The 14,220-nt window shown below is 39.9% G+C and overlaps 1 protein-coding gene across 2 annotated transcripts in view; it reads right to left on the bottom strand.

The window, feature by feature from the left end:
• ARNT2 (aryl hydrocarbon receptor nuclear translocator 2) overlaps positions 1-14,220 on the bottom strand; it is a 105,698-nt gene that overhangs the window by 32,120 nt on the left and 59,358 nt on the right. For both annotated transcript variants that reach the window (XM_061999907.1, XM_061999908.1), the window contains exons 6-9: positions 12,885-12,987; positions 10,827-10,892; positions 10,422-10,507; positions 1,496-1,572 (exon numbers count right to left, since the gene is read on the bottom strand). In XM_061999907.1, coding sequence (XP_061855891.1) covers positions 1,496-1,572; positions 10,422-10,507; positions 10,827-10,892; positions 12,885-12,987 — 332 coding nt within the window. The remainder of the gene's footprint in view (positions 1-1,495; positions 1,573-10,421; positions 10,508-10,826; positions 10,893-12,884; positions 12,988-14,220) is intronic.

The raw sequence follows: 14,220 nt of genomic DNA, 5'->3' as shown, positions 1-14,220 counted from the left end.
AAGCTCTTCAGAGAGAATGATGAATTTCCAGCTGTCTGAAACCCATGCACTGAAGCCACTTTGCATCCATTCATTCCTACTGGAGCTCCAAGTAAGAACTATGTTTTTTCTTACAACTTTCAGTCATCTCTGCTAACAATGCAAAAGGAGTAAAATCTCATTTGTTGCTGTTTTGAAGCAGATGAGCCAATTAACTATATCCAAAGTTTCAGTTTGTAATGTGTGCACCTTGCCTCCTCTGTGATTAAACCCATCCTCAGCCTCCTCTTGCCCTGCCTCATATGCTGCTGGATCTTTTTACGTTAACAGACATTTTGACACTCCACAAGTTACTAATGTGATTTTCTTGGACATCATCATCTTTCTTTGGCAGTTGTAACATGAGTCCCCATAATTTCCTCGTCTCCACCAGTGGAATATATTACCCTTGATTATAAAACCATGATTAACCTAAAAAACATTGTGCAATACTTTTGTAGGTCTGCCATCTCTATTGGAGACACGCTCTGCAGTACTGCTAACACTTGCAGTGACACGTAGGCTGTTCACCTCAAATAAGATGGGTTTGGCACCTGTAATCCAATGAAAGGGTCATTCTACCTTGTAAGAATGAGCAATGCCATCCTAGCAGATGGCAATGAGTGCAGGCCAAGAGGAGATCATGCAGGAGGCTCCAACATGTTCACCTACAGCAGAATTCCCAGGCCAGGAAGATAAAAATGAGCCTCTTCCTGCTGCAATGATAGAGATTCACTGCGAATGCTCTACCTCCTGCTCAGAACCCATCAGCAATGGAAAGGAACAAACGGTAATACATAAATTGCAACTGTCTGGATAAAAAGGAAGTAAAATTTCGTGTTCACAGTTCCCTTAGCTGTCACTGCATCTGAATGCACGCTACAATACACATGGAGAATAAAGCTATTACTTGTGAAGTGCCTCTTGACTGTCTTTACCATTTTCAGGATAACTCCTCCAGTCACAGTTTTTCAAGCAGTTTATTGGCCAGAGAGAGAAAATGAAAGAAAGAATGACAAGGAATATGTCACTGGCTTTGGAGCCACTTTAACCTACCATCTGCAACACCTGCACTCCCACGTTTCTCGCAAATGCAGACTATCCCAGCCCTATGTACTCCAGAGAATGGCAGATCTGGACACGATCATACTCCAGGAACAGCTTTGCTGCAGTTGTTGGGTTAAATTCACATATCCACCAAAATCCCATTTTCATTTTGCTTTGTTCACATGTTCTAAACAAGTCCTGCCCATGGCAGGGTAGTTGGAACTAGATGATGTTTAAGGTCCTTTCCAACTCAAATCACTCTATAATTCTATAAATCCCTGTCTGCACACCATCACCAGAGTGCTTTGTGTTTTGGAGGCATGTTAAAAGTTGCAGTCTAGTACCAGACCTTTGTGCAAACCCTTTACAACTAAAGCACAAGACTGATTGTACTTTCAGAAGCAGTTTATTATATAAAGACTAGCATTACCTGAAGCCTTCCTATTGCCACGAGGCAATATTTACTACCTTGTCCCACATCAGCATCTTCTTCTGGTATAGTCATCCCTAGAGTGAAAGATAACAAACCATGTCATAATTAGGAAATCTGGATGAGCAGAAATGCTGCTGGCCTGATTCCATACTATTCTAGATGCTCCAAATCATACCAAATAACCTGATAGCCTTCCCTAGGATTCAGGCATCATCTCTGGCTTCAAACAAGATGATCTTTCTCAGTCGTGCCTCATCCTACGTACCTCACATGCATACACAGTACCCACAGCAGCAATTTTGGCTGCTGAAGACAAAGCAGATACAAAAATTCCATGATACACTGAGATGAACTATAACATTGCTGTGAGTGCTGTTCCACAGCATGTTACTGGAACCATGTGGTCACTTGACATCGTCAGTGAGTGCACACTCTAATATATTATTCACAAAGAAAACTCAACATAATGAGCCTTAAAAACAAGGCACGGCCTAGATTATTCATTAGCTTGGTGCTCACATTTAACAGCCGGTTTCACTTCTTTCTGTAATGGACTAAATCTGGGTCGTTATGTTGAAAGATTGACAAAAACACGTCCGCTTTGCTAACAGCGCTTGTTTCCCTTGTGTAACACGAGTAACTACTATAAACACCGGAATCATTTCAAAACATACGTGTGTGCTGTTTTCCATCTCAGTGTTTCACAAGTAGGAACACTCAGATTAGCTCTGTTTACTTGCTAGTTGGCTGAGCCTTTAGTTAAGGCTATTTCCCAACTCTGGTTTTGAGATACCACTTTCCGATGAAACGCTTGAAAAAACATCTTCCAAGAGTGACACTGCTGATTTATTTTAAGCGATTTGTAAACTCTTTAACAGGCATTTCAAGGAATTCAGTCGCAACAGGTAGTGAATCATTCAATATGCACTTTAAAGCATTAATGAATTGCAATGCAATTATGAAACAACTGCCACTCAAAGCATCCTCCAAATTTTGTAATTCCCAGTGTAAGTCAATCTTTGGACTGTGCAGAGGATGACAGCATTCAGCTTTCATAAAGCATTTTTCTGAAAAATGACCATAAATGCTGCTGAATGAACTGAAGCAGTCTCTAAGAAAGTTCTTTTGTACCAAAATAATTGATTCTTATCCGACAATCAGTTTCTGAACAGCACTCTACAGGTATTTTTCAGTTCCCATTGAGCTATATAATAAAATAAAATATATAAAATATGAAACAAGAAAAACTCCTCATATTTTTGTGTAGTGTATTTAAACTTTATTTGCAATGGAATTCACAGGTTTGAGAGCATAACTTCATTTGCAGCCCGACAGATAAAAAGGATTTCACCAGGGGACCTTACAATCCCCTTTACAGAGGAAGAGCAATATTGCCCTGTCTACCAAGAGGGAAATTCAGATGGTGTATGAAACTCAACATCACGTGCTACAAGAGCTGGGCAAAACCCCCACTGTCTTCTACACTATGATCTTACTAACCAGAGATACAAATTTGGCCCTAAACAACTTCTTAACCTACATGATATCCCTCATCAAATGCTGGGATGTTCCTCTGAAATGTTTCTTAGAAGCTGTCTGAGAAGATGGCAGTATGTGACCTTAGAAGCACATTTGAAGAACTCAAATCATTAAACACATAAGTTAAAAATAACACTGGCTAGAATCGACACATGTCATTTTCCAATTAAACCTTATTTTGTGCTGCCTATAAAGGTCCCTCTGTGGGTTACTACAGACCCAAACTTCCACTCAAGTTCCTTCATCTAATTTAGAACGCCTTTAAAACGAAGACAACCTGCATTTACCCTCCCTAGGGGCCTGTTCTGCACTGCCTGCAGTTTATCAGGCCCTTCAAGCACTTGAATTGTAAAGCCTTGCTTTGGTATTTCACACATGGCTCTTCCAGGCTCTCTTCTCCCACACAGTAAAGACCACAAACAAGATGTCAAACACAAGTAACATCAGTACACCGCGGAGAGCACAAACTACTGAAATGAAACTACAGTTGAGAGATTCATATTATACACAGTTATTTCTTTAATACAAGACTTAGTAATTAACTAATGACAGCTCCAATGTGCAAAGGAACTGAATTTGCCTGCCTCTCAAGAAGGTGGAAATCATGCTGAAAAAGCATCAGCAAACACATCTACTCAAAACTGTGTCCACTTTACACAAAATTCTGGCAGACATGTGGCTGCTATCTGCTCATATACATGTGGGATGCCCTCAAGAGTGAGCTCCCAAAACTGCTCTACATGAGCAATTTTAAACAGGTATTAAACAGTTAACTGAGAATTGTGTGCAGTTTGCAGAGGATGATAAGTGGAATCCAGTAGTGATGGTGACTACAGGTGTGAACTGAGAGCTGGACAAATTAAATGATGCAGCAGCTTAGGATGGAGCGTGATAATGCAAAAGAAATGCAGCAGCATATAGAAACAACCATGTGAGGAAAGAAAATACTGGAGCAATGGAAGACTTGATCTAACCAGCTGCAAGATGGCAGTAGATGCTGCATCCCTCCAGGAAATGGATGAAAAGCCTCTTACTCCTCTGCCCTGAACTCGACACCAGGGCAAACCTGCAAGTTTTCAGCATCAGCTGAAAGAACAAAGATTTTAAAAGCTGGTGCCTGAACCAAGCACAGTTACATTCAGACAGCTTGGTACAGGTTGTCTGATTCCAAAGATGGTGAGTGATCCTAGGTCTGACAATCTTCAGAGGACTTTCTTGGTGGATACCTGGTACTTTTGAGAATTAGATCACGTAAACACAGAGGCCTAAGTGCTGTTTCGAGGAAACAATTCTAGGCATTCTAATTGGATAATCTTCACCAAAATGTCCCTTTAAAATGTTTTCCTTTTGACAAGGATAAATTTGCAGTATTTTCCTTTCATTTCAAAAGCTTTTTGAATTTTTGCTTTAGTGCCACAGTGTATTATAAAGGACAGCAAAGATGCTCAGCTGGATGGCTTCCACTTCGCACCATCTTTTTTCTGCAGCTTTCAACAACGCCTTCCATTTTAGGAACTTGGTTCATGCTTCCTACTGCCCAAATAAACCCAAAGTAACATAAACAATCTCCAAAATTAAAACCTAGCTAAAAAATACCGTTTCTGATGTCACTCTCTTGGCAAGAGAGGCTGTTCTAATTTTCACTTTTTTTTCCCTTTCCAGGATGGATTACAGTTGGTTTGTATAACACACTGGAAAATGTATTAGTTTGGTTATCCCACAAGGCATCTTATGAATAAAAAACAATCTGCCTAGAATTAATCAATACATGACCCAATGAATTGCTAATCCTTCCCTTAAAGTGCCTAGAGTAAAAACCATCCCAAAATAACTGCCTGCTCATCTGTAGTGTAGGTGATATTACTGACAGCATTCCAGGGAGGAAAATTATTTTCTTTACTCTCTTGCTGACAGTTACAAAGCTTCAACTGTGGGTGAGCTTATATACGAGATGCTTTTGTGTAAAGATTTCCTTTTGCTTTAGCAAACTTCCTATTGAACATACTGCAATATGGACAGGTAAATAAAGATATTTGTACTGTACTTGATAGCGGCTTGTCCAGCTCTTAACAAAATGCAATACTGCTGCTTAACATCACTAAGGACCATTAATATCTCAAAGAAAAGTTGCAAAAGCCTCTAGGAAAGCAGCCATGAAACTAATCTTCAGGAGGCATCAACAAATAAACATATGTTATTCACATTCTTTACAGGGTTACATTTACGTGTAACCCTGAGAGGGGCTTCATTTCTCCACACCAAATATATGCTCCTCTTGAATAATAAAAATAGTGCTGTGCTTGCTCAAGTTAATATCAACAATTTGCAAAGCTCAGCCTGCAACTGAGCATCACAAATAGAATGCCATGCCGTTAGAGGTTATATTTAATTTCCAAGCATCCTTTATGCCAGCAAACAGTTTCCCACAGGGTAACAGCATGTGTTTGTGTGGACATAAGGAACTTTTTAGTTTTCCCAGTAAGCTTCCAGTTGGCTCTAACAACAGAACAGCTTCATTTTCTGCCTTCTTTCTCTGTCCTTCTGCCCTGTATTTTCTGTGAGACACAGAACAGTGTTAGTGGATTTGTGGGTTTGCTTCACTACACTCAAATTAGTTCCGAGTCTTTAGGAGGACGTAATTTAAGCATCCAGTGGTCACTAACAATCCCCTGTTGATACCTATCTCCATCAGAATCACCACTGATGGTTACATGCCTGCACATGAAACTGCACTCTGGGACTTTATGCACAACAATGGAAAAAGGCTCTCACAAAAAAAAAAAAGGGCTGTGGCTGTTTACAGCATACCAAGGAAAAATCTTGTGAAGAAATCCCAACAAAACCTGAATTCTTCTTTTGAAATAAAAACCAAACAGTAAAGCCTTAAAAGTGGCAGCCCTGCAAAGAGTATTCAAGCAACTATTTTGTTTTGTATTGGAAGAGGGAATGCTTTGCACAAACGTCCAGATTCTGGCCAAAACTTTAAAATAACCTAACAGCTTTGGCATGCTGTGGTTAAGACGTTACCGTAAGTCTGACTTGGAAGATTAAAATGTGTCTATTTTTTTTAAGATAAAAACCTACAGAGAGGGGAAAAAAAAAGATTTCAACATTATGTGAGTTTAACATTATTCATAGACTTTTTTATTCAAAGTTTTCAAGCTAAGTGTCTAAGCTTTTTCTTCACTATGTGTTTTTCTGCAGGTCCTGGCTTTGATTTACAGACAACCAGCAACATCCTGACAGACTGTATCTTCTCTCTCCACCAAATATTTTCCATCAATTGTTACAATATAAAAAAAAACCCCAACCCAAAACTATGAGGAAAATATCATATGGTCTACATAAGATTCATTTCCTTCCAGGAATGAGATGCTCAGAGAGAAAAAAAAAAACACAGAAGAAAAGCAAATGCTTGCTTAAGTTAAAAACTGGATGAGCAGGAGAAGGTCAGCATTTCTCATTATTGTGAGTGATACAAGCTTGAAGCATTGTCTAGGCTAAGCATCGTAAGCTGCTTCCCTGGGAACAGAGCGACAAAGTCTGGAATGGTGCTTGGTCAGTTTCAAACAAGGGGTCTTTTTACCTCATTCAAAATAATCCAACCCTGTACTGTCAATATTTAATCTAACATAGACTCCAGATAAGAAATGAGCAATGGTTGGAGCTGGTTGGGACGTTGATCTGGAGTATTTGACTCCTCTTTCTTTGACTTGTACATAAAGTTACCCTGATGCACTTGAGTCCAACATATAATTTATGGGGATATAAGCATATTATGGTTGGTTTTGTACTTGAGCTTAGTTTTACTCTTCACTTGCAGGCACAATGGAGAAAAATGAACAGACCACTAAGAAACCCAACCTGAATGAATCTGCTCCTCAAAGCAGCTCTCTTTCTCCCTGTGGCTTGCTCACTCATCCAGGAGCAAACACACTGTGTTAAGGGAACAGTCAAATCTCCTTCTCCAGGGGAACACAGAGAGAGCCCAGACTGTAGCATTCCTGGGTCTGCTTTGTTAGGAAACATGGGAGAGGCAGGTGCTGCCCACAGGTCCTGGATACTCTGAGCTCAGTTCTTTGTGAAAGATGAGGCATAACGTTTCCTGTGTTTTCTCCCCAGTTTCTCAGTGAAAAGGAGACTAAAAGTAATCTTACAGTAAGTGATCCTTGTGGTTCCACTAAGGAAGAAAAAAACCAAAACAGGCTAGATGTGCAAAAATGTTTTCATGCTGACCACAGACCTGAGCAGAATTTGAAACCACCCCCTCGGGTCCTTAAAATATGCCCCCATACTGATGCCAGCTGTCATTTGTTTCCACTTGTTTGGAAAGTATTTGAATTGCTGAAAAGATTCAGCATAGACTATTCGCAGCAGCAGCAGCATTGTCAAACCTGGTAGCCTATCACACTAAGTGGTCAGAGAGCAGTTTTGGTCTTAGTATTTCTGTATCAGTACTGATTGTGTTATACTCAAGCGTGGGACTAACAAAAATTACCACACTGGCCACAGACAGTGCAATACAACCCAGAAAGTGAAAATATCATGTGCTAAGCAAATTAGATTAAAGACAGATTAAGTGAATTTGCTAAATGTTTGTTACTTTGTTTATGAAATTGTGTTTTATGTGTTGTATGTTAGTTGTATGATGCACGTGCCACACTGCACGCTCTGAAAGAAGAGGATACAGAGTTTATATCAGTGTGTCCACCTGGCAATTGGAAAATAAATTAAAATGAACCTTCTCATAGCTGAATTTTTAAATAGCTGTGATTTAGCACAAGTCCATTTATTCCCAAGAATCCAGAGATGTTGAAAAGGCCAGGGGCATGCTACTCTCTGATTTGAACAAAAGTAATTTTATTACAGGGTAGAAGGGCCTTAGCAAATTCAATTATTGCTGTAGTTATTTCATTTGCTTTGTGGATTATGGTTGAATTACCACTGGAAATGAGAACAAATGCAGTGATGTTGCCACTTATTCAACCAAATGTACTGGGGATCAATTCAGCCCATGGATACTACCATTCAACTCCAGAAGTCAATGGATACATGACAATCACCAAGACAAAGTGAGGAAGACTGGGAAGGTAAATAAATACTCATGAAAAAGGTCCTGATTCAGGACTATATGCCTGAAAAAGGCACTCGGGTATGACTATTCTAAGCAACAATTTGGATAGTAACATAAAAGACCATTGAAATTCCACATCAGGCTGTCAAAATAGAAAAACATCCCTTAGGATTGTGCTATAGTTTGGAGGCATTAACATTGTGGAGGAGCATTGGGATATCATAAGGGAGCACCATGTGATTTTCAAGAGTGGAGTAATAGAAATGGGATGAAATTCAACATTACTAAATGCATAAGCATGCACTGGGGGACTAATAACAAGCATAAAATACAGCACTGCATTACTAATTGAAAGATCTCACAATTGAAAGTTATTTTTGCTCTCAACTGAAAGATTTTGAGTTGACAACTATGAAAAAGTCAGCTTGGTATATATTAGGTGATTTAGGATGTCAGCAGGATGCAGTATAGAAAAGGGAAGTACGCTCTATCATATACTGGCAGTCAAGAAGAGAAATACCACTTTCATTATCCATCACTATGGTCTCATCTGGAACAAGAGTGTATAGTGCCAGTGACCCACATCTTGAAAACTTAAGTGAAAACGCAAACAAGTGCAGAGAAGAGTCACAAGGATAAAGAAGAGAATGCATTGTGAGAATGGAGGTTATAAGAAGTGGGATGGTTTAACTGAGGAAAGTCAGGGATGACAGGGTATGACCTCCTTCTGGAAACACACCAGAACACTGGAGAGACAGAGACACAAGGCAGGAAAACTCCCACTAGATCTTCAGTGAAATATAGTCCAAGAATATGCTGGCATAAAATTCCCATAAATTAATGAGGACTGGAAGTTAGAGAGGTTGTTAAGCGTGGGAAAGCACTGAGGTTTGGAAGAGCTGGAGACAGGGAAAACGTCTCACTAACATAAACTGGAACTTGCAATGTGATACCTGGCTAGTGGGCACTCAAAGACCCACAAGATCCTTTTCATCTCTTGCTCCTGAACTGCAGTGCCTGCTTCCCTGCAGAACTAGTGCCTGGAAGTCATATAGGGTTGACATTGTAACCTACTACTGACAGGAGTTCATGTGTTTGCAGCTCGGCATTAGCAACACAGACCTGAAGGTTTAGATCTCTTTAAACACCCCATAACACACAGTAAATCCTTCATTCAAGCCGAGCAAGGAGCTGAAAGAAATCTCATTCGACCTGCTCCTTCCTGAAGGTTGAATTATGTTTGAAATTACCAACAGAAAAATTAATCTCTTTGTGGAAGAAAACAACGCAAAAAATCTCTTTCATTTTCATATTGCGATTTACACACGCTGTGCTCTTGCTCTTCTGGGACAGAAACTAATTTGAAACATTTTGATTTCTACAGCACACCAAAGTATATTAAATCCTATCAGCAACAACAGAGGAGGTTTTCCTTTTCTTCTGAAACCACAACTCAGCAGGAAATCAACAAGAAGCTCACACTCGCATGCTGGTGTCTGCACACCACTGCACAGATTTGGTGCAAACCACCTCTTAGCATTCATAATCCCTGGACACATGTGATTTATCGTTGTGGTATATGACCACAAAAGGGCAGACAACTCATGGCTGTCTTCATGCCAGCAGGCGCTGTCATATTGCAGACAGCCTCTTTCACTACTGTGAACGCCAAGGTCAACTAACCCAGTTGATGACGATGTCTGGATGAGCTCCACTGTCTCCTCTTTGACTTTTTCAAAAGGTAAATATTCCCATATGTAATACTGGGTTACAGTAGGTAAATGTTTTTCTCTGTAGTTCAAAGCAATATGCCAAGACTTATTTACCAGAAAAATAGCCTCAGAACAGAATCTGTCACAAGCACCAAACATCCTCCACCAACAGCACCTCTGTGAAGACCTATGCATCCACATGGAAACTGTATCTTTTCATACATAGGTGCTTGCAACTCACTACTTAAAAATAGAAGCACTACTTGCTGTTTTCTAGAGGTACAAATGCTTTGTGTTTACCTTCTTAAAATTAGCCTCCTTTTATGTCAGTTGAACAGATCAAAACTTCTGGTCCCAGCTGCTGTAATCCCTGCGTTAATCTACAGCTCACTGTGCCAAAGACATTGAGAAGGGTTTCCCATAGAAAAACAGGGAAGCTCATAGTAAGGAACAACAACTGATTTCTTCGTGTCAAAAATCTCTCAAAATGAGACTGAATGGGTTACCCCACTGAATTCAGTCTGGTTTTGCACCCACAAAAGGATCCCAAGCCAGATTTCCAATGGTCTTGCAATACTGCAACGAGACAGATACACACCTGCTGGTGGCCAAGCCTTGATATAGCCAGTGCAGTGGACAACAGCATACTGTGCTTCACCTTCTTTTACTGGGCCAAGGCCATTCCTAAAAGGAAAAGGAAACACAAAATATCATGTTGACTGACATGCAGAATAGCTTTATGTTTTTAAACTGCTAATGATTTATTGATATTTGTAAGGCAGAAAGAAGCAAGTCTCCACCTAGACTTCTGTACAACGTCAGCTCTATCATGGTTATTCACGCCTTATTTGTTTTCCTTAAAGCTTCTTTGAAAGTGCTGTTTTATGTTGTGTGCTAATGAAGAGATGTTTGTCCAGGTAGTACTCCTTGGTTGAGCATTAGTCCAGTGGAAAATGAGAGTGCTTATGGCAACTAACCGTTGCAGCCAATTAAGTAACAGTACCTGTATCTTTTTCTCATGGTGGTTATTCTGTTCAGAGGTAAATGATCCAGAGGAGCATTTCCACACCTGAAAATAAAGTGATATTTGAAAGGGATTAAAAATGAATATAAATGCCCAAGATGAAAATGCATTTTAAGGTTTTTATTAGTGTACAGAAGTAGACAATAATGGACTTTATTTCTGACAGAAAGTCCCAGATTCATGTTTTCTTAGAAGCTGAGCTTTTTGGGTGTGTTACAAATATTTTCTTTATTTTATAAAGAAAAATAGAAGAAACTACAAAAGGATTCCTGCTACTCCCTCATCCTACCTCCCCAACCCTACATACTATTTGAAATAGATATTCCAAGAGTGGCTAAAGAATAAATATGCTTCAAAATAATATATAAACCAAGTGAAAACTGGAGAAGAATGTAAATCATGGCCCCAAATATCCACACAAAACAATCTTCCCGTGGTGTTCCTGGACAGAGCGTTTTGACTGCCATACACGAGCTACAATGTTAGCAGATTTCTGATTAGATCTAATAATCTAATGTTTGTAAGAACAGACTATTGTCTACTACTGTCAAGTAACTTTGTTTAACACTTCTTCATGTATATTTGGTGATATTTCTAACTAAGCCTAACTGTGTAATTTTAGTAATCCCTTTGATGCTAAGTAAATACTTTGAAGGGTAAACCCAGTTAATTTTCAATTAAAAAAAGAAAGAACATAACAATGAAGGAAGTAATCACAAGGAAAAGTCACGTTATTTGAGGCTCACTATTCCCACAAGGTTGGGGTTTTTTCTTTTTTATACCAGTCACTGCCAAGGAGAAGGAATGAACAACTAAAATAAGACTTAAGAGTTACAATAACAATGGAGCTACTGGTATGGATAAAATTACTCTCATATACTGGAGTTTACAGAATCAGGGTGCTAGGGAATAACTGCAATTCGAAATGCTGTTGTAAAGCTGGGTAACAACTCAAAGCAGGACATTAGGCCTGGTTTTCTTTGCCCAAGATAGTTCTCCTCACATGAACACTATGTGCAGGCTTGGAGGAAGAGAAAGTAGTGTTCCAAGTGTCTCTATAACAGGTTGTGCTTCCTTCCCCCCAGTTAAAGTGGGAAAAAGAGCTATGGCTTTGATGTCCAATCTTGCAGGTATGAAGTACATAATTCCCTTACAAAGGCACCCAAGAACCATGCATTCAGCTTCCTCACATGACTGGATGAAAATCCAACACCTAACCAAAGTGCAGGCATCTTGTTACGTGTCAAGTATTTTGCTTTGTGTGTTTCATTCCACATTAAATTTTGCATCATCTGTTTTCAACCCATAAATTGTATATAGGCTGCAGTTGCAATTATGTACTTTCCCCCACTAACCACACTGAAAGAAATGTACTGCAATAGCAACAGGCATTTTATCCCATTAGCACTACAACAAGAAGTGCCCACAAGCCCCAGTCAGAAGCCCTGGGCAGGCAGATCTTCTTAAAGAAGCCCAAGCAATGTAGAAGTTGGAAAATTGCAAAATAAAACCCCTCTAACAATTACTCATTTATCTAGCATCAACCAGTTGACATTTGGTTAATTCATACCAGGCTTAGGTTAATTCCTACATAGCTGGCAAGTTTGCAATTGAATTCCTGTTTGTCTTCAAGATTCTTTTATTATTATTGGTTTGCTGAAAAAATACACAAAGTTGGGCTTTCATTACACTTGCGAAAGCTTTGTTCCCAAAGTATTGATTCAAATAATTTGACCAGAAGAGACAATGGTTTATGTTCCAGGGGTGAAGCTGTCATCAAGTTCTCTGGGGAAAGAATCCTACACCCCACATTGATAAAAAATTACTGCAAATGAGGTGCAGTTTTGTCATTAATCATGAAGGAAAGCAGGTTTCAATTTTGCTCCAGTTCCAAAAGCAAGCAGTCTGGAAATGCTTAATGGCAGCGTGTCATTAGAGGTTCATTTTTTAAGCAAGGTCAAATCAGTGCACCAACATGTCTGAAATCTAAACTGAGATGGGACAGGACCATCACAGGAATACAAGGTAAATGCATACCTCATCCTGCAAATGAAAGAGCGCCTCGATCCCATGCACATTCTCATTGAGGACTGCTGACCCTCTTTCTTTACCGTTCCAGTCTTCAAGTCCAGGATTCGTCCTAGAAAAGCCAGGGAGAACAACTGATGTTCAGTACATCATTTAACTCCATTTCCTACAAACTAAGAAGTTCATAAGCTAAATGCCATTAGCCCAGTTAGGGAAAAAAATACCAATAAAAAAAGTCTTGATCCTGGTCTCAAATCAGTTATGTGCTGCCTTAACTAATGATTTCAGCAAAGCTGATTCTGAGTCACAACAGTGCTCACTCTTTTCTTGGTTGGCCCAAGATCAACTTCCCAGGCAGGATCGAATGCCTGGAGGCAGAGAGGACAATGATAGCAATCACAGCTTTTTGACTCCATCTGCTCACTCCACTCTTTACCAGAACTGCAGATAAAGTAACATGCATCATTTCCCTGACAGCTGCTTTCCCTGTGCTCTCGTGTCTACCCAGAACACTCTCACCATAACACCACCTCACATATTCAGGGCTGCAGTGATGGTGAGGAATATAGAAGACCAAGCTTTTCTCCTTGATGATGAGGTGCAAGATATGTCACTGCAGCACCTGGGGTGGGACCCTTTCAGAGCTGATCAAAAACCTGACACGGCACACATTTTTTAAATTAATTTCCAGCCAGATCAGTGAAGTATCTGACTCACCACACAGCAACATGAGTCTATGCAAGGTCTGCAGCTGGACCCTGCCTACAAAGCTCAGAATCTCCAACCACAGCACTGGAAAGGGCTGACAGCAACCAAGTCATCTCAAGAGAGGACAGGACAGAGAGAGCGCTGAGCTGATGCTCCTATATTAAGTTGAGGGAGGTCTTTATTAAAAAACAAAGGCAGCAACAGGTTAATCTTTCCCTTCTCCTGAGACAAAACAGAAGGTAGTTATTACTACAGACAGGTTCAGACCACCGATGGCTGGGCTATCACCTAGAATCCTATTATTTACCACCAATGAAATAGAATAGACTTTGGCATCTACATCTCAATTGCTAACAGCTGACTGTAAAATCTTGCACGTTAGTAGCATAGATTAGAAATGAATCACTGGACCAGATCCACAATGCTTCACGGCAGGATACAGCCACAGAAGTGACAGTGGGCAAGAGAAATGCAGTGGAACAGCTGCTAGACAATTAAATAACAGCCACCAGTGGTGACCACATATGGCCACGAGCAAACCTACATGTTTAAGGCAGGTAGTGTCCTTCCATAATTGAAATCATACAAGTCTAATCCTTTACCAGGATATCAGCAGTATAAGACACCATAGTCTGAC

This window comes from Colius striatus, chromosome 7 (genome assembly GCF_028858725.1).
Source record: "Colius striatus isolate bColStr4 chromosome 7, bColStr4.1.hap1, whole genome shotgun sequence".
NCBI lineage: Eukaryota > Metazoa > Chordata > Aves > Coliiformes > Coliidae > Colius > Colius striatus.
This window is presented reverse-complemented; position numbering and strand designations above follow the sequence as displayed.